Below are 26,127 nucleotides of genomic sequence, written 5' to 3'. Positions count from 1 at the left end.
GCTTGCATAAGTTTTCAACCCCTGTGCTGTGGAAGCTCCAAGTTTACACAGATGAAAGATATTGGCCTAGCAATTGGCTTAATGTTGGCCCCTACCTGTGAATCATTAAAGGTCAACTTTTCTGGATAAGAGACCCCCTAATTCCAGAACCATTGGTCAGAATGTGAATCTGAAGAAAAGCTGTGAAAATGAAAACAAAATATCATTCTAAGGAAAGATAAAGTTATAGACATGCGCAAAATAGGAAAAGGCAATTAAATAAATTCCAAGTACTTGGATATCCCAGTGAGCACTGTTGTATCAATTATGAGAAAATGGAAGCTATATCATACCACTCAGACACTGCCTAGACAAGGCCATCCTTCAAAACTCAGCATCAGAGCAAAAAGGAGACACTTATTTTATTTATTTATTTATTTATTTAACTCTTTTCTATACCAACATTCATGATAAGTACCATATCACATCGGTTTACATGGAACAATGGGTGATAACTGTAAAACAAACCATTTAACAAGAAGCAAAGTTACATTAAAATAAGGAGAGATGAACTTGGGGGGCTGAGGTAGCCGAAAAACAAAGGACAGAGGGTAAATAAAAAACTAACTGGCGGTGGATGTCAAACTGCTTCAGTAGCTGGGATGACTAGGTGGCATCTTGTAGGTTTCTGAAGGTTATGGGAAGGCTTGAAGGAATAGCCAGGTTTTGAGTTTTTTTTCGAAATGTTAGGAGGCAGGGCTCTAGTCTGAGGTCTGGGGGCATGGCATTCCAAATGGCAGGTCCGGCTGTCGAGAATGCCTGCTCTTTAGTGGCTGCATGAAGTGTGGCTTTCGTTGAGGGGACTTGCAGGGTTCCCTTGTATGCTTCTCTGATGGGTCTTGTGGAGCAGTGAAGTTTGAGAGGGGTCTGAAGGTCGAGCTGTAGCTGTTTGTGGATGGTTTTATGGATTATGGTGAGGGGCTTGTGTAGAATTCTGTAGTTAATTGGAAGCCAGTGAAGGTTCCGGAGGATGGGAGTGATATGAGCTACGCGGCTGGAGTTGGTCAGGATTCTGGCAGCCGCGTTCTGGAGCATCTGTAGCGGTCTGGTTGTGGAGGTTGGTTGACCAAGGAGGAGAGCGTTGCAGTAGTCTATCTTGGCAAAGAGCGTGGTTTGGAGTACCGTTCTGAAGTCATGGAAGTAGAGGAGGGGTTTGAGCCTTTTCAGAACTTGTAGTTTATAAAAACACTTGAGGGGAAGCCACAGACGGCATTATTATTATTATTAGAAATGTAGATAACTGGGAGGCTGGTGGACATGAGGACCACCTGGTAACTTGCCTGCCTGGTGCGAAGGTGGCGGAACTCATGTGTTATCTAGATAGGATTATAGACAGTGCTGGGGAGGAGTACCAATGCCAGGAAAATGTGGGAGAAAAGTTCTGGAAGTGAAATTTAGGATTTTAGGTAGAAAGCTGAAATCCAGAACCTCCAGGGTGGCATTCTCTGAAATGCTTCCTGTTCCACATGCAGGTCCCCAAAAGCAGGCAGAGCTGTGGCATTTCAGTGCTTGGATGAGACGGTGGTGCAGGGAAGAGGGATTCAGTTTTGTAAGGAACTGAGGAACCTTTTGGGAAAGGGGGGAGACTTTTCCAAAAAGACAGGCTCCACCTTAACCAGAGTGAAACCAAGCTGCTGGCACTGACTTTTACATAGAAACATAGAAATGACGGCAGAAGAAGACCAAATGGCCCATCCAGTCTGCCCAGCAAGCTTCCCTCATTTTTTCTCTCATACTTATCTGTTTCTCTTAGCTCTTGGTTCTATTTCCCTTCCACCCCCACCATTAATGTAGAGAGCTGTGATGGAGCTGCATCCAAGCGAAATATCTAGCTTGATTAGTTAGAGGTAGTAGGGGTAGTAACCGCCGCAATAAGCAAGCTACACCCATGCTTATTTGTTTTTACCCAGATTATGTTATACAGCCCTTATTGGTTGTTTATCTTCTCCCCTGCCGTTGAAGCAGGGAGCTATGCTGGATATGCGTGAGGTATCAGTTTTTTTCTTCTCCCCTGCCGTTGAAGCAGAGAGCTATGCTGGATATGCATCGAAAGTGAAGTATCAGGCACATTTGGTTTGGGGTAGTAACCGCCGTAACAAGCCAGCTACTCCCCGCTTTGTGAGTGTGAATCCTTTTTTCTTCTCCCCTGCCGTTGAAGTTATGCTGGATATGCGTGAAGTATCAGTTTTTCTTCTCCCCTGCTGTTGAAGCAGAGAACTATGCTGGATATGCATTGAAAGTGAAGTATAAGAATGGAGTGATCAAGCTAGTTGAAAGGCATCAGGAATAGAGGAGGGTGGAGGTAGTAATTTGGTTTGGGGTAGTAACCGCCGTAACAAGCCAGCTACTCCTGTCTTTGTGAGTGCAAATCCTTTTTTCCACATTTCCTCTTGCTGTTGAAGCTTAGAGTGATGTTGGAGTCACAGTAACCATGTGTATGTTTATTGAATAAGGGTATTGTCTCCAGGCAGTAGCCATCATTCTGGCGAGTCACCTACTCTTCATTGGCGGCCTCTTGACTTTATGGATCCACAGTGTTTATCCCACGCCCCTTTGAAGTCCTTCACAGTTCTGGTCTTCACCACTTCCTGCTCTGGTCTTCCCACTAGCTGCTCTATCTCCTTTATAAAGGAGATAGAGCAGCTTTTAAACTAGAACCCAAGGGGAAAGCCGACAGTCACTCAGCAGTGCATGGTTCGGAGAAATGTATCTTTGAAGGATACTAATGAAACAGGAAAGTTAGGGCATCCCAACAGAAAGTTTCCAATAAAAGCAAACATAGTCCATGTGCCTTTAAGTAAAGAATCGCCTGAGCTAAAGAATTCCAAATTATCCCTATCAACTGAAAAGCAGGTTGTTAATACAAAGAAAAAACGCACTTTGAAATGTCTGTATGCCAATGCCAGAAGTTGAAGAAGTAAGATGGGAGAGTTAGAGTGTACATAAGAACATAAGAAATGCCATACTGGGTCAGACCAAGGGTCCATCAAGCCCAGTATCCTGTTTCCAACAGTGGCCAATCCAAGTCACATGTACCTGGCAAGTACCCACACATTAGATACATCACAAGCTACTATTGCTTATTAATTTTTGAAATATCAGTTTTGGATTTAACCTCTAGGAACGTATCCAAACCTTTTTTAAACCCTGGACCACTAACTGCTGAAACCACATCCCCTGACAATGAATTCCAGAGTTTAACTATTCGCTGAGTGAAAAAGAATTTTCTTTGATTTGTTACGAATGGGCTACTTGCTAACTTCATGGAGTGCCTCTTGGTCCTTCTAATATCTGAAAGTAAATAACTGATTCACATTAACTTATTTAAGTCCTTTCATGATTTTATAGACTTCTATCATATCACCCCTCATTCGTCTGTTCTCAAAACTGATTATTAATTCACTCTCCATATTCAAAATCTTGTCAAGAATCTATTGTCATTGACAATGTTTCATTTCCCATCACTAAGCCTCTTAAGAGCTTAGGTGTTTTATTGGATGCAACCTTTTCCTTCAAACCAAAGGTTAGATCGATTATCAAGTTGGGTTTTTTCAAACTTTGATTGATTGCTGGTTTAAGACCTCTATTGTATGATCACGATTTCCTTATTGTTGTTCGGTCAATAATATTTCCTCATATAGATTATTGTAACAGCCTTCTTGTAGGGTTACCTAAGACTACTTTGCAGCCTATTCAACTTTTACTTAATGTTGCTGCTCGACTTGTATCTCACATGAAACAAACTGAACATATTTCACCAATTCTTTGTAAGTTAAATTGATTACCTGTGTCTGAACGCATCGAATTTAAAATCAGTATGACAGTGTTTAAACTTCTTAATACAGATATTTCTCATTGGTCGAATGCATTGTTATGTATTTACAAACCTACTAAAGGTCTTAGATCATCTCAATTAAATTTGTTAGATATTCCTTCTCTGCGTCAAGCACAATTATTTTTCACAAGAGATATATTTTTCAATTGTTGCTCCATCTTTATGGAATCTCATCCCATTTGAATTGTGTACTCTGGATAATGCAAAAAAATTAAAAAGGCTTTTGAAAGATTTTTTACTCCATCGCGCTTTTAGCATTTTTTAAAAAAGTGCAATAGCTTTGCGAAATTTAGAAGCTGTTTGTAAGGCTGATGTATGACTCATTTCTAACTCTGTAACATCTAGATTGAGTTTCGGTGGAAGGTATGTTGTTTCGATATATCTCCAACCTTATAACATCTTGATGGAATTTATTTGTACATGTGTGAAATGTATGGTTTCTATGAAATTTAATGATTTTTGTCAATGACAATTGTTTTCAAGTTGTTTTTTTTTAGTATTATGTATGTTCTTTGTAAATCGCCCAGATCTTTTCTGTGTAGGGCGTTTAATAAATTTTAATAAAATGAAATGAAAAAAATGAACAGCCCTAATTTCTTTAGCCTTTCCTCATAGGGCCGCCCTTCTTTGCACTTTCTCCAGTGCAGCTATATCCTTTTTGAGATGCGGTGACCAGAACTGCACACAGTATTCAAGGCGCGATTTCACCATGGAGCAATACAGAGGCATTATGACATCCTTAGTTTTATTTGCCATTCCCTTCCTAATAATTCCTAACATACTGTTTGCTTTTTTGATTGCCACAGCACACTGGGCTGCCGATTTCAATGTATTATACACCTTGATGCCTAGATCTCTTTCCTGGGTGGTAACTCCTAAGATGGAACCTAACATTGTGTAACTACAGCAAGGGTTATTTTTCTCTATATGCATCACTTTGCACTTGTCCACATTAAACTTCATCTGCCATTTAGAAGCCCAATCTTCCAGTCTTAAAGGTCCTCCTGCAATTCATCACAATCCGCTTGAGATTTAACTACTCTGCATAATCTTGTGTCGTCTGCAAATTTGATCACCTCACTCGTCGTACCCCTTCCAGATCATTTTATGGGGGACCCCAAGCCGTTTACATCCCAAGAGATTAGTTTATTTATTTCTTTGAGACAGGATATAAGAAAGAGAAGATTCTTTGGCAATATTAAGAAGGGAAGCCCCCAGCTCAGCCTCCCCCCTCAACAGACCTGAAAAACTGTAGTACCATGGTAACATTCTGTGTACATTTGCTGTAAATCTAACCGAAAGCATCTACCAATTCCCTGATCCTGGTATATAGAGTGTCAGAATAGGAAGATTCTGTAGTCCCCTCCCCACCCCTCAAACTATAAACCCTGATGTCCAATGTACTCCTGGTCCAAAAATAATCCCTCAACTGCTGAGGTAGTGGGGTCATGTTTAATGTGCGCAAGTGCTCTGCTCCCTGCGCCTTACAATGTTCTATGGTCCCAGTAAGGGTAACACTAGAGTTGGTACCTCATTTGTTAAAAAAAAAAGACAGTAAATAGTTTAACAAAAATTCAACACAATTGCCCGGCAGTTGCTCAGTTCATCTGGTTGGGACAGCTCAGTCTATTGTACAGCTGAGTGAAGTGTATTTGCTGACTGAAGCCTTTCTTAAAGCCCTGATGGAATCAGGTTAGTCTTGGAGACTGGTGATGAAAGTTTCAAATGGGATACCAAAAACTTTTTGGTGTTTCCCCACAGGGCCCAAAATTCGCAAAGAAAGCTGTGGCCTCTCGTAATTCAGAGGCATGCCCGACGGCTTTGGAGTCCCGGGTCAGAAGGCCTGCGCCTGTTGCCAGAGTTCTCCTGGATTTCAGTTTCCTTGGGATATGGCTGGCAAGAGTGAGCTTTGATGCACCCCTTAAATAATCACCAGGCTTTTAATCTCAGAATTTCAAGTGCAAAAACGTGGAGAGCATGTTAGTAAAGCCAAGATCCGGGATCCTGAAATGCTCTGTCTCTGTTGGGTGATGCAATGCCCTTGGAACCAAATGATCGCACACTTTAGACTCCTCTTGTGCCTCCCAATGTGTAGAAAACAGCTCTTCCTTGCAGAAATGCTGAGCGTTTAAAGTAAAAGATTGCCAGGAATATGTTTTGCCGGTTGCTGAGCAGTCAAAAGATGACTGAGAACACCTTTCAAGTTAGGATAACAATAGGAGCGGTAAAGTCAGCTGACTTTACTTGGTGTCTCGAAGGTATAGGATTTTTCCTCATGCCAGACTCGCAATTTGGCTGGATATTGCAGGGAGAACTTAATGATGGTGATGTAAGGCGGAACACACGTGAGAGAAATCTTTGCAAAATTCCAATACCCTGGTCAAGTAATCTTGGAATATGCGGATTTTGTATGTGTTGTATAATATTTCCTGTTTCCTTCGGTAAGCTCGCCAGATCTCATTTTTATGGGCAAAATTTAACATTTCTGCTATGACTAGATAAAGTCTGTGGGCTCGTTCCACTACAAGTTTTCCCTGCATATCGGGTAGTTCAAGTACAGTAGGCAGCCAGGTTTCCAAAAGTGGGCTGAGGTTCCTTTCCTCTACGATTCTGGGAATCCCAAAAACCGGAGATTGGATCGGTGTGCCCTGTTCTCTAGGTCATCTACTTTCTCTGGCAGTTCGGAGATTTGTTTTTCCTGGGGCGCCATTTTAATAGCGTTTTGCTGTAGAGTCCTCTAGGACAGCTATCTGGCCTTCCGCTTGGTCAAGACGGGGAGTGAGCTCGGTAATTGCTGTGTGGACCCCCGTGAGTTGTGCTGCAATCCCAGCTAATTTTGAGTGCTGTGCAAACCACTTCTTTTATGTCGGCTATGGTGACCGCTGATAAAGAATTGTCGCCCATGTTGTCACTCCCAGGCGCCATCTTAGAGTCCTGGCCGCAAGGTTTTTCCTTTTCTTTCTTACCTCCCCCTTTGTAGTCATCGTGGAGGAAGATCTCTGCATATAGTGCACAATGGACATAGGCACTAAACAAATCTGGTATTAGATAGGTTGAGAGCCCTGGGATCAGCAAGGATTAAAGATGAAAGCAGGAGTAGGCACTCAGAGCAAAGACAAAACTCTCCTTCCCAGCTCACCACATCATGTGACCTCTACACCTAACCCTACCCGAAAGCCTAACCCTTTCCCTATCCCTAATGGTAACCCTAAATCTACTCCTACCCCTAACTTTAAATCTAACTGTAACCTTCATACTAACTCTATCCCTACTCTTAACCCAAACTGTAACCCTACCCCTTATCCTAACCATAACCCTAACTGTAACCAGAAACCTAAACTTAACCTTAACCCTAACTCTGTCAATTAGCCTAACCCTATCTGTACCCTAAGCCAAACCCTGAACCTTATCCCTAATTCTTAATTAAAACCCTAATCATAACTCTAACCCTAACATTAACCCTAAATGTAAACCTACCACTTAACCCTCACAGTAACCCTAACCCTATTCCTACCTTTAACCATAACCCTAACCCTCATCCTAAATGTAGCCGTAACCTTAATCCTGACCCTAACTGTAACCCTATATATAACCCTAACTTTTAACAGTAAACAAAAGCCTAATCCTAACTGTAACCCTCTCAATAAACTTAACTCTAACTGTAACCCTAATTGTACATAAGAACATGCTATACTGGGTCAGACCAAGGGTCCATCAAGCCCAGCATCCTGTTTCCAACAGTGGCCAATCCAGGCCATAAGAACCTGGCAAGTACCCAAAAACTAAGTCTATTCCACGTTACTAGTAATAGCGGTGGTTATTATCTATGTCAACTTAATTAATAAATAGCAGGTAATGGACTTCTCCTCCAAGAACTTATCCAATCCTTTTTTAAACACAGCTATACTAACTGCACTAACCACATCTTCTGGCAACAAATTCCAGAGTTTAATTGTGCGTTGTAATCCTAACCCTACTCCTAACCTTTAACCTAACCCTGTTAATTGTAACCCAAAACCTAACCCTAATCCTAACCCAAACTTTAACCCTTACCATAACCCATACCTTAACCCTAGAATTTTTCTGAGTTTATTATTTTACTTTTCAGCACTTTTAGCTAAAGTTTTAGACTTTTCCTGTAATTTGTAGACTTTCCCTAATGTTTGATAGAGTTTTAGACGTTTCCTGCCTTTTTTTTTTTAGACTTTTACTACCTTTTTTTTCAACTTTTCTTGACTTTTTAGACATTATGGGCCGGATTTTAAAAGGGTTACGCGCATAAGGTACACGCATAACCCTTTTAAAACCCCCCTGCGCGTGCCGAGCCTACTTTGCATAGGCTCGGCGGCGCGCGCAAGCCCCGAACGTGCGTAAGTCCCGGGGCTTGCAAAAAGGGGCGGTCGGGGGTGTGGTTTCTGATCGGGGTGTGTGGGCGGTCCGGGGGCGTGGCCGAGTGCTCCGACACATCGGCCTGTCAGGGCTTGCTGCGCCGGCAGTAGTAACTTTTCAGATAAAGGGGGGGGGGGGGGGGGGGTTTAGATAGGGCCGGGGGGTGAGTTAGGTAGGGGAAGGGAGTGGAAGGTGCGGGGGGTGGAAGGAAAGTTCCCTCCGAGGCCGCTCCGATTTCGGAGCGGTCTTGGAGAGAACTGGCGGCACGCACAGGGCTCGGCGCACGCAAGTTGCACAAATGTGCATCCCCTTGCGCGCACCGACCCCGGATTTTATAAGATATGTGCGTATCTTATAAAAATCCAGCGTACTTTTGTTCGCGGCTGATGCGCAAACAAAAGTACGCACGCGCGCTGTCTTTTAAAATGTACCCCTATCTTTTTTTTGGCTAGAGTTTTAAACTTTTCCTGAAATTTGAATATTGTTTGAGTTTTCCTGACGACTTTTGGCTTTAGTTTTAGAATTTTTGTGACTTGTTTAGACTTTTCCTGACATTTGGCATTCATTTTAGACTTTTCCTGAATTTTTTGTACATATCCTCACATTTGACTAGAGTTTTAGACTGTTCCTTACCTTTGTCTAGTTTTGGATTTTTCCTGACTTTTGGCTAGAATTTTAGACTTTTTAAGAATTTAGAGTTTAGTTTTAGACTTTTCTTGACTATGGGCTAGAGTTTGACTTTTCCTGACTTTTTTAGTCTTTTCCTTCCTTTTGGCTAGAATATTAGATTTTTAGACTTTTTTTTTTTTTTTTTTTTTAGATTTTCCTAACTTTTGGCTAGAGTTTTAGTAATTTCCTGACTTTTAGACTTTTCTTGACTTTAGGGCTAGAGATTTCAACTTTTCCTGATATGTCACTAGAATTGTGGACTTTTCCTGATTTTTGACTAGAGTTGTAGATTTTTCCAGACCTTTGGTTAGAATTTAATTTTTTCCAGAGTTTTGACTACAGTTTATACTTTTCCTGGTTTTTAGCTTTAGTTTTAGTCGTTAAGACATTTTTATACTTTTCCTGTCATTTGAGTACAGTTTTAGACTTTTCATAACTTTTTTAGATTTTTCCTGACTTTATTAAGCTTTTTCAGAGTTTTGGCTAGAATGTCTTTTTCCTGCCTTTTGACTAGAGGTTATACTTTTCTTGACTTGTTTAGACTTTTCCTGACATTTTCATACTTTTCCCGACTTTTGAGTAATTTTAGACTTTTTCAGACTTTTGGCTAGAGTTTTAGACCTTTCCTTTCCTGAAAAAGTGTTAGATTTTTTTCTGACAGTTGGCTAGAATTTTCAACTTTTGCTGCCTTTTTGGATGTTTCCTGAATTTTGACTAGAGTTTTGGACTTTTCTTTTTTTTTAGACTTTTCCTGACTTTTTTTAAGTCTTTTTCTGAGTTTTGGCTAGAATGTTAGACTTTTCCAGACTTTTTTTTTTTTTTTTTTTTTTAGATTTTTGCTAACTTTTGGATAGAGTTTTCGAATTTTCCTGACTTTTTTGGTTAAAGTTGTAGAATTTTCAGACTTTTGTAGGCTTTTTCAGAATTTCTTTGACTTTTGGATATAGTTTTGACTTTTCCTAACACTTTTAGACTTTTCCTGACTTTTGGCTAAAGTTGTAGACTTTTCCAGACTTTCTTGCACAAGGATACATCCTTCAGGTTTTTGATGAAATCAACTTTGAGAACCACACACCACTTAGAAATTTTCAATTAGAAAAGTTTTGAAATTTGTTTTTATATTGGAAAGGACTAAACAGGTCATGATGGCCTAAAACTTGTGAAAATTGCTAAGTGCTAAGAAACAGTTTAATTCATATTTTCTTGGATTTCTTGATTGTGTCATTATAGGAAATGTAGCCTTGTGAACTACATTTTCCATGATTCAAGTGGTGCTCTTCAGGGAGGGCCAGGAATGCAAGAAAGCTATGGTATTCTGGCTCTGCTGTAAATGTCACAAATGGTCCCTATAAAGGGACAAGGTGATCAGAAACAGGTAAGGAGTAGGATACAAGGAGCCAGGGAGAAAGTGCAGTTGCTTACCTGTAACAGGTGTTCTCCTAGGCCAGAAAGATGTTAGTCCTCACAGATGGGTGACATCATCAGATGGAGCCCAGCACGGAAAACTTTTATCAAATTTTCTAGAGGCTTTGACTGGCACACGTCCACGTGAAGTCCCCCTTCAGACTCATAACAAAGAAAAAATGAGTGAAAAAATAAAACAAAACGCAGGAAAATCCAACTCCACAGGGCGGCAGGTGGATTTCCTGAGGACTAACTTCCTGCTGTCCTAGCAGAACACCTAGCAGGTAAGCAACTGCACTTTCTCCTAGAACAAGCAGGATGGTAGTCCTCACAGATGGATGAATACCAAGCTACAGGCTGCTCCCAACCGTAACCACGTGCAATAGGCACCAAACTGGGTGCCAATGGGCACAATAACTGTGGTGCCGTTGGCAACATGGGGAGACAGTCTGAACTAAAGAATGGGTCCTAAGCAGGAAGAGTTGGGTTTAAATCTGAAAGAGGTGGCAAAAGACAGATTGGCCAAAGGCAGTCTTGTCGACCATCCTTGTCCAAGCAGTACTGGGCAGCGAATGTGTGCAGGGAACTCCATGTCGCTGCCTGGCAAATTTTGACAATAGGAACCACCAACAGGTGGGCTACTGAAGTTGCCATGGCCCTCACACAGTGAACTTTTATTTGCCCTTCAAGCTGAAGGTCTGCTTGTGCATAGCAGAAGGTGATGCAGTCCACTAATCAGTTAGAGTCTGTTTGCCCACCGCAACTCCCAGCCTATTGTTATCAAAGGAAACAAAGAGTTGAATGGATTGCCTGTAATCTGCTGTGCGTTCCAAATAGAGGGCCAAAGCCCTCTTGCAATCCAATGTATGAAGAGCCCATTCCCCGGGATGGGAATGAGGCCTCGGAAAGAAGATGGGCAGAACAATGGACTGATTGATATGAAAATCATAGTTACAACCTTAGGCAGGACCTTGGAATGCGTACGCAGGACCACATGATTATGAAAGAATTTCATGTATGGCGGGATGAAACTAAGGTCTGAAGATCACTAACTCTAGGAGCTGAGGTGATCTTCACTTGGAATATAACTTTCCAGGTGAGGAACTTCAGGTCGCAGGAGCGCAAGGATTCAAAAGGACGAAGCATGAGCCACACCAGTATGATGTTGAGGTCCCAGGACACAACATAAGGCCGAAGAGGGGGCTTTAGCTGAAGCAGACCCCTCATAAAGTGACCTAATATGGGTTGAACAGATATGGGTGTGCCAGCGAAACCTCGATGGTACACACTAAACGCACTTAGATGAACCCTGATCAAGGTGGTTTTAAGCCCAGTCTTAGAAAGGTGCCACAAATAGTCTAAGAACTTGGGAAGGGGGCATGTGAATGGATATAAGCCATACCCCTCACATCAGATGGAGAACCTCTTCCATTTCAACCTGTAAGACTTCCTGGTGGAAGGCTTTCTGGAAACCACCAGCAACTGGGAGATGTTTTCCAAGAGGTCATAGAATGAAGGACTAGGTGCTCAACATACAAGCTGTTAAGGCTAATGCCCAGAGGTTTGGATGGCACAGGGCACCCTGATTCTGTGTTATCAAATCGGGCACGGTCCCCAGTCTGATGGGATCCCTAATAGACAGGTCCCGAAGGAGAAGAAACCAGGCCTGCTGGGCCAGTAGGGCGCAACAAGGATCATGGTCCTTTGGTCCTGCTGGAGTTTCAGGATAGTCTTCAGGAGGAGCAGAAGAGGAGGATACACATACAGGAGACCCATGCCCCAATAAAGGGTGAAGGCATCGGAGTCTGGATGGCCATCTCACATGATAGTTGTACGAGGAGCTGAAATAGTCCACATCCGGGGTCCCCCCCGATGGAAAATCCGGGCCACTACATCCAGGTTCAGGGACCATTTGTGTGAATGAAAAGAGTGGCTAAGGCAGTCTGCCAGCATGTTCTGTGTCTCAGGTAGGTTCACCGCTCGCAGAGACATCCCCTGCGAAAGAGCCCAGGACCAGATCTGTACTGTCTCCTGACAGAGGAGGAACAAACCTGTGCTTCCTTGCTTGTTGAAATACCATTGGACGATCTAGCGTTAGGGGTACAACTCGCTGACCCATGCTCCCTCGCCTCTAGTCAAAAAACCCATAGCTGGGGCCTGTTGAGGCCCCAGTATGGGCTGGAGTCTAGGCGCTCGCTGTTGATGGGAGCGGTCCCTGGAGCTAGCACGAGACGGGCGAGTCAGAGAGGTAGGGGGGTAATATTTCCGCTGCTGATAAAAGGACTTCCTGGAGCTTGGTCTGGAAGATTTCCTGACCGAGGATGAAGGATCTGAGGCACTAGCAGAGAGTTGTTGAATGGTTTCATGGTGATCATTCAATTGAGCTACAGCATCTCTGACTTTATCCCCGAAAAGTTTTTCACCTGTACATGGAAGGTCAGCTAACTTCTCCTGCACCTCTGGTCAGAGGTTGGAAGCATGGAGCCAGGTCATCCTATGGGTGCTGGTGCCCAAGGCGGCCACCCTAGCCACTGTTTCAAAAACTTTGTAGGTAGATCTCACCTCATGTTTCCCGGCCTCGAGACCTGCTGTACAATGGTGGAGAATGATTCCTGCTGCTGCTGTGGCAGTTGTTGTGCTAGATCCTGGACCTGTTTCCACAGGTTTCCGTTGCACTGGGTCAAGTATTATTAGTAGGAAGTGATACGGGCAATGAGCATAGCGCCCTGAAAAACCTTCCTACCGAAAGCATCCAGCTCCCTATGTCCCCATCTTGGAGGGGCACAGGCATGGGTGCGGGAGCATTTGGCCTTTTTGAGAATGGACTCCACAACCACAGACTGGTGAGGGAGATGACGCCTCTCAAAACTAAGGCCTGCTGTACTAGGTAGGTGGCGTCTGCCTTCCTATTCACTGGAGAAATGGGCTATCGGATGTTCCCACATTCGAAGGATGAGATCCTTAAAGATGTCATGAATGGGAACAGCCACTATCTCCTTGGAGGTCCTCCAATTTGTCGATGCTCCTAACATTTTATATCGTGCATTCTCCTCCGTGAGAAGCTGGAAGGGGATAGTGTCAACAATGGCCCTGACAAAACACGTAAAGAAGAGGTCCTATGGAGACAGACATCTTTCCTCCGGTAGTGAAGGCTCCGACAGGGGGTTATCAGAGATCTCAGAGGAAGACTCCAAAGAATCATCACCTCACAGATTGTAAGGACCTTCTTCCTCGCTGAGGCCATCGTGGGACCTGCGCGGGTGAGGGGGACTCCAAGGGTTTTGAAGGCACTGAGGGAATTGATGGTCCCAGCGACAACAGGGGTACCGGAGGCTGTGGGAGGCCTGAGGGTCCAGGCAAAGGCTTAAGGAACAGAGGTCCGGTACCACGGCGCCAGATGCATCTTCCTCCTTGGAGAACAAAATGATGGGGACTGCTCCTGAAGGGGGCAATGGTGGCCGCTGGGGAACCAAAGGTCCCTTGGGCACTGACTGTGTCGAAGGCACCAAGTAGGATGTCCAGACGCTCGAGCAGGGGCACCAAGATAAGATGGGGTGTGTTCCGGCACCGGTAAGGGGGCCTGTGGCAGGGACGGCTCAACACTCCATAGGGCTTGGAGCACCGCACTCTGCACCCTGCGGTCCAACTCCTCCTGAAAGTCCAGTGGACAGGACTGAGAGAGGGGGGAAGAGGCATCAGTGGTGCCTCCTCAGAACCCCAAGGGGGCATGGTACCCGGCACAGATATTGGTGGGGAATCCCTGGGACTCCTGGGTCTATCAGGATGGAGCCTCCATACCATGAGGTTGCTTTGGTGGTGGTATGGCAGCTGCCAGTACTGCACCGGAACCGGAGCCTTGTGCTGACTGTGATCAGTGTCAATGCTTGCGGGATCTCCCATGGTGCTCGGCCTGGTCTTTCCCTGGCACTGAGGAGGCGGAGGATCCCGACGTTCTTGAAAGCGGTGAAACCATGGAGGGCTGGTCATTGTCTCCTTGGTCTCTGGATGATGCCCTTGGGAGTGTAGAGAGGGGGGCGATGACTCCGACACAGGCGTGGATGGAGCAGATTTTTTGGATTTATCGAGCTGAGCATGATGGCCCTTGGGGGTTATCTGATCACACAGTGATGCCCCATATGCAAACCTCAAGTGGATCCGTGATGGACATGATCTGTTGGCATTGGGGGCATGAATGAAAGCCGGATGCCATGAAAAACAGCTGGTGCACAGTCGATGACTGGGGGCCACCAAGAAGTGGGATACCAGGACTTGACTGCGAAGAAGGGAGAAAATATTTTTAACTACCGCGCCGAGGAGGTACACTGACCAGCAAAGGGGGACTAGACGATGGAATGGGAGAAAAATTAGTATTTTAGAACACGAAAGAGAAGATGAAGCATAGCTCCAAAAAAACATGAGGCAACTGCACCGCAGAAAAAGAGAGACGGAAGGGGGACCTTGCGTGGACGTGTGGATAGTGGCATGCTGGGCATGCTCAGTGTGTCAGTCAAAGCTTCTAGAAACTGTAACAAAAGATTTCCCTGCCGGACTCTATCTGATGATATCACCCATCTGTGAGGACTATCACCCTGCTTGTCCTAGGAGCAAGAATGAAAGAAAAAAAGGAAGAGCAAAATGTATCATGGGAGCTATGGTAATGGAAGAGAGGAAGGGATGAATGGAGCCAGAGATGGAACAGGATCATGGGAATGAGAAAATACATGATGGAAGGGTCATAGGAACGAGGACATACATAATGAAAGGTGGTAAGAGTCAAAATAAGCAAGAACATAAGTTTATAATAGCTATCACCTCTGTACAGCATATACAATATAAAATAAAGTTTGGAAAATATTTAGAAAGCTTGTGTGCTAGTCAATATTTTTTAGGAGAAAGGGGACATTTTCTCTCTCCAACTTTTATTTGTTTCTTTTGTATGAACTTTAATGTTTCTTTGCTTTTCCTTCTCTCCAACCACTCTTCCTCTAGTTTCTTTACTTCTTCTTCCTCTGCCAGGTGTGGGGATAGCTGTGGTGGCTCCACTTGGTCCTGCTGCTGGTCACGGTGGCTTCACTTGCATTAGGGCAGCACCAGGTATCAAACCTCAGGCTCCTGGGTGACCTCGGACCCAGGAATTTTCCACCCCTTCCTTTAAAGCGCTAACATAGGTAACATCCTTTCTATTCATAAGGGTTTTAGTCGGATAAATGCACTTTGCTCAAGTAAGTGAGCTTTTGAAAAATGCAACAATATATGCCATTGAATTGTTCATAGGATTTACTCAAGTGCACTTTGCTTGAGTAAATGGCTTTTGAAAATTGCTATGATAGTACACTACATTTATGCACAAAACTCCTTTGAAAATTACCATTGTTTTGATTCTGTATATCTAAGATGCAAACAAGTAAAATATAACATAAAAATGCAGAATAAGTTTTTATTGGGAATTAGCATCTTGTCAATTCCAGATCTAGTGCTGAGGAAATGCATTAGTTCTAATCCTACTTATGATTTTACATTTCACAATATTCTAGTACATTTTTAAAGCATCTTTAATTTTTTTCTGCAATCTTTATATAAAACACAAGTACAATTTAATATTAAATTACTAAAATGCACAAAAAAGCAAGCAAGCTTCTGTATCAGTTGAATATTTTTGCTCAATGTTGAACTTCAACTGGTTGAATCTGAAAAGAAAAAAAATAAGATGTTTACAATATTAAGAACATAAGAACTTGCCATACTGGGTCAGACCAAGGGTCCATCAAGCCCAGCATCCTATTTTCAACAGTGTCCAATCCAAGTTACAAGTACCAAAACACTAAGGAGATCCCATGCTACTGATGCCAGTAATAGCAGTGGCAAATCCCATGATTAACAGCAGTTAATGGACTTCTCCAAGAACTTATCTAAATCTTTTTGAAACCCAGGTACAGCTACACATAGGGCCAGATTTTAAAACTTATGAACGGGCGTAGATTTGTGCGCACAACCCGGCGTGCACAAATCTACGCCCGATTTTATAACGTGCGCGCACCTTATTTTATTTCTTACGCCTGCCTCAGGCAGGCGTATCTTGCGCGCGCCTGCCAGCTGCTGGCGTGCGAACCTCCGGCACGGCCGCAACAAAGGAGGCCTCGGGACTGCCGCCACGCCCCCGGACCCGCCCCCTTCCCGCAGCCCTGGGACATAGGCTCGGCGCATGCAGGGGCAGATTTTCTCAGGTTACGTGCGCGTAGCCTTTGAAAATCTGCCCCTAACTGTGCTAACCACATCCTCTGGCAACAAATTCCAGAACCTAATTGTGCGCTGAGTGAAAAAGAATTTTTTCCGATTAGTTTTAAATTTGTTACTTGCTAACTTCATGGAGTGCCCCCATGTCCTCCTATTATTCGAAAGAGTACATAACCGATTCACATTTACCCGTTCTAGACCTCTTATGATTTTAAAGACCTTTATCATACCTCTTTAGCCTTTCCTTATAGGGGAGACATTCCATTCCCTTTATCATTTAGGTCTTACAATACAAACAGAGCTTGATAACTCACACACCAGTAGCAGGCTCACACAATCTCAGGGGCAAAAAGCTAGAGCCATCCTACGAGAAGCCATAAAGGAATGGCATCTGGTGGATATATGGTCTGCCTTCACCATGACGAGAAGGATATCGAGCAATACGCTCCTCCGAGAAACCAGTTATAAAATCATCTACAGAATGTTCATCTCTCAACATCAAGCATATAGAGCGGGGATCACCACTTCCGACACATGTCTCAAATGCAACTCGACGGGAGCGCACTTAGGCCATTCTTTCTGGGGTTGCCCAGTAATACAAACTTTCTGGAAGAAAGTCTTTCGTTCTGCAAACGGCATTGTGGGCTTCAAAATTCCATTTTCACTGCTTGTGGCACTTTTTGGGATCTTTCCCAGATCTTTCAAAGGGAGAAAGGGTCCAGCCCTTTGGATTACAAAAGTCTATTTACTAGCTTGTAAAGCTATCCTTGCAGCATGGAGGAAACCGGAGGGGCCCTCCTTAACGTACTGGCACTCGTCCATATTGCTTCTGCTAACATTGGAAACTTTGGCCCGCAGTCACCTATCGATCCGGACTAGGAGAGCTATCAACGCAGTCTGGCTCCCGTTCATTCAAACCTTGCCTCAAGACTCGAAAAGTCTTTTTCTTAATCGTATAGATGTCTGAGACTTAGGTTTCACGGTATTACTGTAAGACTCTGCATTTCTGATGTATTGAGTGATTTTCATGGGTCCCTTTCGGTGCTCAGGGAGGGGGGGCGGGGAAGTATGATCATAGAAGTTTACGATTGTATGATATGTAACAGAGCACATTATGTATCATATGTTATGCTTTGTTTGTTGTTCAATGCTTTTTTTTTTTTTAAACAATAAAAACAGATTTACCATAAAACAAAAAACCTTTGTTCGACACCTAGCACGCCACTTGGCAGAATACTTCCAGGTTAATAAGGATCCAGCGATCTCCACAGGCTGTCTGTGGGAATGTTCCCCAAAGCCATAATTAGAGGGCATTGTATAGCTAAAGCAACAGCAGTCAAAAGGGAAAGGGAGCATACACGCCAACTATTATTAACGGAAATCAGCTGCTTATCTAACCAACACTACCAATCCCAATCCAATAAAATCTATAGGCTGATAACGGAGGCCCGACTCAAATTAACAACCTTGGATGACACACAATTGGCTTACAACTTAGAGAGAACACAATAAAAATATTCCGATGGCAGCGATAAGGCAGGAAAACTCCTAGCCCAACAGATGAAGGCACGCATTGTACAGAGTATAATTACAAAAATCAAAAATACCAATGATCAAATTACCAGGAATCCTACAGAAATTAGAAAATGTTTCAGAGAATTTTATGCCTCTCTGTATCGCCCTAATAATCAGATCAGGGACTTTGCTATAATAGATTACTTAAAGAACATGGAACTCCCTATGTTGAATCAGGAACAGCAACAAGCTATGGATCACCCCATATCTGTAGCAGAGGTGACACTCGTGTTCAAATCTTTAAAAAATGGCAAATCGCCAGGGCTAGATGGCCTACCCGGGGAATATTACAAAGCTCTTGCAGAGTATTTGGCACCTCACCTAGCGGAACTTTTTAACTATATATGTGATGGTGGCTCCCTTTATGCCCAATCTAATACAGCCGGCATAACAGTGCTGCCTAAACCTGGCAGATATCCCACACTATGCGGCTCCTACAGACCGATCTCCCTAATTAACCAAGATTTAAAAATTTTAGCCAGAATACTAGCACTGAGATTAAACAAATATTTACCTTATTTAGTGCACTCCGATCAAATGGGATTTGTACCCCATCAGATGGCGGCTGATAATGTTAGGAAAATTTTGGACCTGGTGTGGTGGGCAAAGAGGGAGAGCATTCCATCAGTTCTGCTTTCCATAGATGCAGAGAAGGCCTTTGACATGGTCCACTGGCCTTTTCTGTTTCAAACCTTAGCCAAGATGAATTTTGGCCCATTTTTCTTGCATTGGATTTCCCAACTATATAATAACCTGCAAGCCACTGTTTATGTCAACAGAAGCTATGGAGACAGATTTGCTATTGGGAGAGGCACTCGACAGGGATGTCCTCTCTCTCCATTATTATTTGCCATTTTCCTCGAACCTTTTGCAACTAGAATTAGAATGTCTACTGTCATTCAAGGAATTCCCTTAAAGGATAGTAAATTTAAGCTATCATTATTTGCAGATGACATCATGTTTACTCTAACATACTCCATCCAATCACTAATAGAGATAGAATTTGAACTAAATCAGTTTAGTAGTGTTTCTGGATTTAAAGTAAATTTAGAAAAATCTGAGTTAAGTATTAATTTGACACAGAGTGACCTACAACATATATCCAGCACATTCCCCTTTAGGTGGGCTAAAAAAGCATTAAAATATCTAGGGGTCTATATTAATGCCAACTTGGATGATCTCCATGCCCTCAATTATACACCACTATCTAAAGCCATCGATCGGGATCTGGATAAATGGCATAAGGGACCTTTTACATGGTTCGGCAGACTTGCGATAATTAAGATGAACGTTTTACCCCGATTTTTGTAATTATTTACAACTTTACCCACCCTTTTACCAGCAACGGTTTTACGCAAGATGCAAAAGAAAATTTTCGACTTTATGTGGCGCTGCCGACCCCCCAGGGTGGTTAGGCACGTTATATACCAGAACAAGAAACAGGGAGGGTTAGGCGTACCAGACTTACAAGCGTATTATGTGGCTGCCCAATTCAAAGCCGTATTCAACATGACAAGGGTGCGTACCCCCAAACAGTGGGTCAATGCGGGCCAATTAATGATAGGAACAATGTCTATGGCTGCCATGCCCTGGCAACCTAGAAGCACATGGATGAAAATCATTTGTCTTCCGTGGTCGCTAGAGACCACTTTCAAGATCTGGGACAGGTGGAAAAGTAAAGTGGTTGGGGACCATCCCTATTACTATCAAACTTCCCTATTTCACAACAAGGAGTTCACAATTGGACATCAATCAGAGGCCTTCCGGGTATGGCAGCTAAGGGGCATTACCACAATTGGGCACTTGCTTCGGGGAGGGGAGATAATGACTATGGCATAACTAGTGGACAAATATGCATTACCGTCGAGCAGCTTCTTATCTTATGCTCAAGTTAGACATTTTATTAACGAACTAGGTAGGACCCAGAAACTGCGTGGGTCACGCTCTCTATTTGAGAACATGTGCATCAAGGCGGATGCATTAACCAAGGGGGTCTCAAAATTATACTCCCTGCTTACTACTACCGAAAATCCCACATTACCTCACTTGTTAAAATGGGAAGCAGACTTGGGAGAACAAATCCCCCCTAAATTAAGAGACATTATCTTTCAGAGAGCAAGTAAGTGCTCTATATCTGCCCGTCTACAAGAAAATAGCTACAAAATGCTATACATGTGGCGTTTAGATCCAGAAAAATTGCATAATATATATCTGTCCTTGTCTCCAAAATGTTGGAGGGAGTGTGGGGTTAATGGCTCTTATTACCATATATGGTGGGAATGTAAGAAGATCACACCATTTTGGCAAGCTATAACTCTCTGGTTGAATCAGATATTTCAGACCAACATTTCCTTAATGCCCATATCAGCGTTATTGAACGCACCCATAGAAGCGTTAAATAGAAACCAGCAAAAGCTATGCACGTATATATTATTAGCCACATGTATAAATTGCCCAACAATGGAAATCTGTAAAAATTCCAACACTAAGAGAGGTACTAACTAAGTTACAGGTTCATCGACGACTAGATTTTTTTTTTAACAGCTGTACAGCATGAGAAAATATCTACACACATCCTGATATGGAAATCATTCCGACCGCCAAGTGGTACTAATTGAGAATTATTGATATGTCTTAAATTTTGCATTATAAAAATATATACAATGGATATATTGTACTTATGGAAAGATTTTTATTGACATCCTGGGGGTAAGATGCGCTGATAACTTACAATCCCTGGGGGATATTACTGCTCATTCATGCTCATCAGTTGACCTATCACTTGACTCATCATCTTGGCTACATCTCTGGATGAGGAGGAACCATGACATCCTGGCAGTACACAAGAGACTGAATACCATGAGACTATATTCCAGTCAATGGCTTTAAGGAATTATCTACAATCGATACTACCTGAGGATGGATAATAACTGTTTAATTATGCGGGGAACCGAGGGGAGGGCTAGGGAAGAAAGGAAGGGGGTTCTTATTGTTAAATTTTGTTACTGAAGAACGAGAAGTGTCACAATATTCAATGCTCATATCATTGTTTATTGCTTATTATTGTGCACTGCATTACACTGTCATTATTATATGTATTTAACGAAATTCAATAAAATATAAAAAAAAAATGTAAAGAAACATTAAATTTATCTTACCTCTAGATTTCCTCTAGCCTTCTTTAAAACATTATGGGTTAAAGCCACTAGAAAAAAAAAGGTGATTTACTTTAAGTAACATTTCTAAAACAAAATCAATTTATAGCTGACAAACTCATCCCAATAGAAGCACAGAGCAAAACAGTATTTGCCCATTAATTGTCATAGCAAAATGTGTTGATGTCAATTTAGTAAGTTAAACTATTTAAAAACATAAATGACTATATACATTAAATGTGTTAATAAAATGGATAGGGAAGGAGACATCTTCTGAAAGGCACACACAAAATAACTGAGGCAACCTGAGTTGGCATAGTATGATGTTGTGATTCATTGAAGACAGTTCCTCATATACACCGGGGTTGGGCAGATGCCCATACAGTCTGCATCATGACCAGTACATAAGGCTATACTGACTACAGTATTAATAAGCCTGGCATCCAAAGCAAAACCTAGAGAGCCATTGGCTGGTCACTTAATGCACCCATTAGAATCACAGCACTTGACAACAAGCTATGAATTTTTCAAATTCTCTGTGGTCAAGCAGGATGGCAGTTTTCACATGTGGGTGACCATCATCAGATGGAGCACAGAATGGAACTTTGATTTTAAAGCTTTTAGAAGTTTTGAACATGCCCTGCTGATCATGTGTAGTCCCTAGCCACCTTCCTGCCTTCCAGGCAGAGCCCCATAGTTTCATTTTTTCCACAGAATCTGCAAGTCATGGCCCTTTGTTCTCTCCCACAGCTATTGCAGTGAAAGTTTCTTGAGCTTTTTTTCTTGCGGGGTCCCGCAGGTTTGTTTTCTTCCTCTAGTACAGTCCTCAAGAGCCACAAACAGGCCAGGTTTTCAGGATATCCACAATGAATAAGCATGAGATAGATTTACATTCAATGGAGGCAGTGCATGGAAATCTCTCACATGCATATTCATTGTGGATATCCTGAAAACCAGGTCTGTTTGTGGCTCTTGAGGACTGGAGTTGGTCACCTCTGCTTTTAGGTAGATTTTGTCTATTCCACTTTTTCTCATTTCTTACCCTTTATTTCCATCAAATGTATAGTGGTTGACTTTGCACCCAATGCAGCCTGGTCAAAGGTTTTTCCAAGCTTTCATATATCATGTTTTTGATTTAGTCTAATGCCTCATGGGGTGTGCAGTTTTCAGGGCCTCTGTGTGGTCAGGCTAGGCCTCTTAACCCGGGTCATTCAGGGACTTGCCTGGGTACAGACCATGGTGTTTCTGGCAGCATCCCTGTCCCCTGTGAGGGATGCTACCAGGAAGCAAAATTGCTTCCCTTGTAATAGGTGTTATCCCAGGACAGCAGGATGTAGTCCTCACACATATGGATGACATCATCGATGGAGCCTCCTCACGGAAAAGCTTCTGTCAAAGTTTCTAGAAACTTTTGGCTGACACACTGAGCCTACTGAGCATGCCCAGCATGCCATGATCCCTGCATCCCTAGGGGTCTCCCTCCAGTCTTGTTTGTAGCAAAAAAGTACGAGCGAAAAAAATAAAATAATAAAAACCGTAACGGACCCAACTCCGCGGGGTGGCGGGCAGGTTTCGTGAGGACTACATCCTGCTGTCCTGGGATAACACCTATTACAAGGTAAGCAATTTTGCTTTATCCCAGGACAAGCAGCATGATAGTCCTCACATATGGGTGATTAGCAAGCTACAGGCTGACTCATTCTTGAAGTAGTTAATGGTACATAAAACATGCAATAGGCACAACAACTGATGTGCCATTGACGAAGATGAGGCAGCCTGAATCACAGCAAATCGTTGTGGAAGGAGTTGGTATTAAACTGGGAATAGGTTTTTCAAGATAGATTGTCCGAAGGCAGAGTCTTGTCTTCCTTCCTTATCTAAGCAATAATGAGCTGCAAAGGTATGCAGCGAACTCCAAGTAGCAGCCTTGCAAATATCTGCAATGGGTACAGAACGGTAGTGTGCTATGGATGTTGTCATAGCTCTAAAAAGCAATTTAAAGCCAATCTAAAAACATGGCTATTTAAATGTGCATTTGCAGAGTACGAATCGTCAGTACAGGGCATGATTATGTGATTATGTAGAAATGGGCTGTAAAGCACCAGTCTATAACATGTGCTTATCTGCTAGGACTTTTGCTTTCATTTAATGTTTTATTTTGTATTAGATTTAACTCTTATGTGATTTTATTTGATTTTATCTTTTCTTAACAGCTAATTTATTTATTTTCTTTCTTGTAGTTTGTTAGCTGTTACTATCATTTTTACAAAACATTGTATTTACTGTTTGTGTTTTTTACCTTGTAAACCGTTGTGAAGGCCTGTCTGATGTAACGGTATATAAAAGTTAATAAACTAAAACTAAACTAAACTAACTGAGTGCGCCTTTATTCGCCCTTGGAGAGGAAGGCCTGCTTTTTCATAAAAGAATCTGATACAGTCTGCTAGCCAGTTGGAGAGAGTTTGCTTTCCTACTGCAATGCCTGGTTTGTTTTTGTCAAAAGAAACAAAAAGTTGAGTGAATTTTCTATGGACTGCAGTGAGATCAAGGTAAAAGGCGAGTGCACGTTTACAGTACAAGGTATGCAAGGTTCTCTCCCCCTGGTGAGAACGAGGCCTTGGGAAGAAAGTGGGTAAAACAATGGATTGGTTGAGGTGAAAATCCGTTACCACTTTAGGTAGAAATTTAGGGTGAGTGTGTAGGACCACTCGGTCGTGCAGGAACCTGGTATAGGGTAAGAGTCACCAGTGCTTGTAACTCACTGACCCTCCTAGCCGATGTGATAGATATGAGGAAAATTACTTTCCATGTAAAAAATTTCACATCACAGGACTGCAAAGGCTCACATGATCGCATGAGTCTTGCAAGTACTACATTAAGTTCCCATTCCGCAACTGGTGGTCGGATGGGAGGCTTTAGCTGAAGTAAGTCTCTCATAAACCGAATGACTAGAGGTTGTGCTGCAATTGGGGCATCCCCTATCAGTTTGTGATATGCTGCTATGTCACTGAGGTGTACACGTACAGAAGAAGTCTGGAATCCAGATTCTGAAAGGTGCCATAAGTAATCTAGCAAAGATGTAGTGGAACAAGAAAAAGGGTCAACACCATTCTGCGTGAACCTTTTAGTAAATATAGTCCATTTGAAACTGTAAGATTTACTTTTGGAAGGCTTTCATGAAGCTAAGAGAATCTGTGAGACCGGCGCTGAAATATTAAGTGGTTGTAAAATCAAGCTTTCAACATCCATGCTGTCAAAGCAAGGGTTTGCAGGTTCGGGTGGCGTAACCTGCCTTGATTTTGAGTAATGAGAGTAGGTGCTGTGCCCAGGCGAATTGGGTCTCTGATCGAGAGGTCAAAAAGTATTGGAAACCAAGCTTGTCGAGGCCAATACGGGGATATGAGGATCATTATCCCCTTGTCCTGTTGGAGCTTCACGAGAGTCTTGGCTATGAGCAGGATCAGAGGATACGCATACAGAAGGCCTGTGTTCCAGGGGCGAGCAAAGGCGTCCTTGGGGAACCTTTGTCGACGGCTGTGGAGGGAGCAAAACCTTTCCACCTTGTGATTCAATTTGGTGCTAGATTGTTGGCACGGTTGTTTGGAAGAAAAGCTTTCGCCACTGTGGTGTCGAGGTCTGCTCCAATGAATGTGAGGAGTTGAGATGGGTCGATGTGGGATTTTTGATAGTTGATGAGAAATCCCAGGGAGTGTAATAGTATTATTGTGCTTTTTAAGGCAGACAGAGCTCCCTGCCTGGATGGACTTCTGATTAGCCAATCGTCTAGGTATGGAAAAACATGAATGCAGTTTTTCCTTAGTTGTGCAGCAGCCACTGCTAGACATTTTGTGAATTCTCGAGGAGCAGAGGCAAGTCCGAATGGTAGGACTCGATACTGGTAATGATGTTTTCCCACAATGAATCGCAGATACTTGCGATGTTGTGTGGAAATTGGTATATGTGCATAAGCGTCTTGAAGATCTAGAGAACAGAGCCAATCTCCCCGTTGAAGCAAAGGAAGGATGGTTCCCAGAGATACCATACGAAATTTTTCTTTTTGAAGAAATTTGTTGAGATTGCGTAGGTCTAAAATAGGGCGAAGGCCGCCTGTTTTCTTTGGAATGAGGAAATAGCGGGAATAGAACCCCTTGCCTTGTTGAAACCGGGGCACTGGTTCGATAGCCCTGGCAGTCAACAAAGTAGAGAGTTCTACTTGAAGTTGAGGTGTGATGACCATGTTTGACCATATTGGAATGGATGGCGAATGCGAGGGTATTGTTTTGAACTTTAGATGGTATCCCCGATTTAGTATGGCTAATACCCATTGGTCTTTTGTGATGAGACTCCATTGGTGTTTGAAATGATGAAGTTGACCTCCTACTGGCAAGTGGGGCATAGGGTTGATGGAAAGTCTTCTGTTCTCTTGATTCGTTTCAAAAACCCGCTGCTGGACCAGTTTGTGGTGGTGGTTGGGTTTTTTGCTGCTTTGGCTGGCATACTCGTCCCCTTTGTGGTGGACAGTATGAACGCGCTGAAGAAGCAGGTGGGTAATATCTTCTAGGTCTATAGAAGGGTCTCCTGGTGTCCCTTCTAGTTGATTTTCTTAGGGAGGATGGCTGATCTGATGGTAGTTTGGAGAGTTGGCGGAATGTCTCGTGGTGATCTTTTAACTGAGAGACGGTAGCCTGAATAATTTCACCGAAGAGATTCTCTTCAGTACAAGGGAGATCTGCCAATCTTTCCTGGACTTCTTGCCTGAGGTCAGAGGCCTTAAGCCAAGCCCACCTCCTTGCATTAATTGCTGATGCTGATAAGTGAGTAGATGTT

General features: G+C 43.0%; 1 protein-coding gene across 1 annotated transcript in view; it reads right to left on the bottom strand.

The window, feature by feature from the left end:
* Positions 1–15,169: 15,169 nt before the first annotated feature.
* The window catches only part of LOC115098070 (CDK5 regulatory subunit-associated protein 2-like), a 70,343-nt gene continuing 59,385 nt past the window's right edge, over positions 15,170–26,127 (bottom strand). The window contains exons 9-10 of the mRNA XM_029614372.1: positions 21,304–21,350; positions 15,170–16,023 (exon numbers count right to left, since the gene is read on the bottom strand). Of these exons, the coding sequence (XP_029470232.1) occupies positions 15,997–16,023; positions 21,304–21,350 (74 nt within the window). The 3' untranslated portion in view covers positions 15,170–15,996. The remainder of the gene's footprint in view (positions 16,024–21,303; positions 21,351–26,127) is intronic.

The sequence above is a fragment of the Rhinatrema bivittatum genome, chromosome 8, assembly GCF_901001135.1.
Source record: "Rhinatrema bivittatum chromosome 8, aRhiBiv1.1, whole genome shotgun sequence".
NCBI lineage: Eukaryota > Metazoa > Chordata > Amphibia > Gymnophiona > Rhinatrematidae > Rhinatrema > Rhinatrema bivittatum.
Note: the sequence above shows the minus strand (reverse complement) of the source record. Positions and strands in the feature narration are given on the sequence as shown.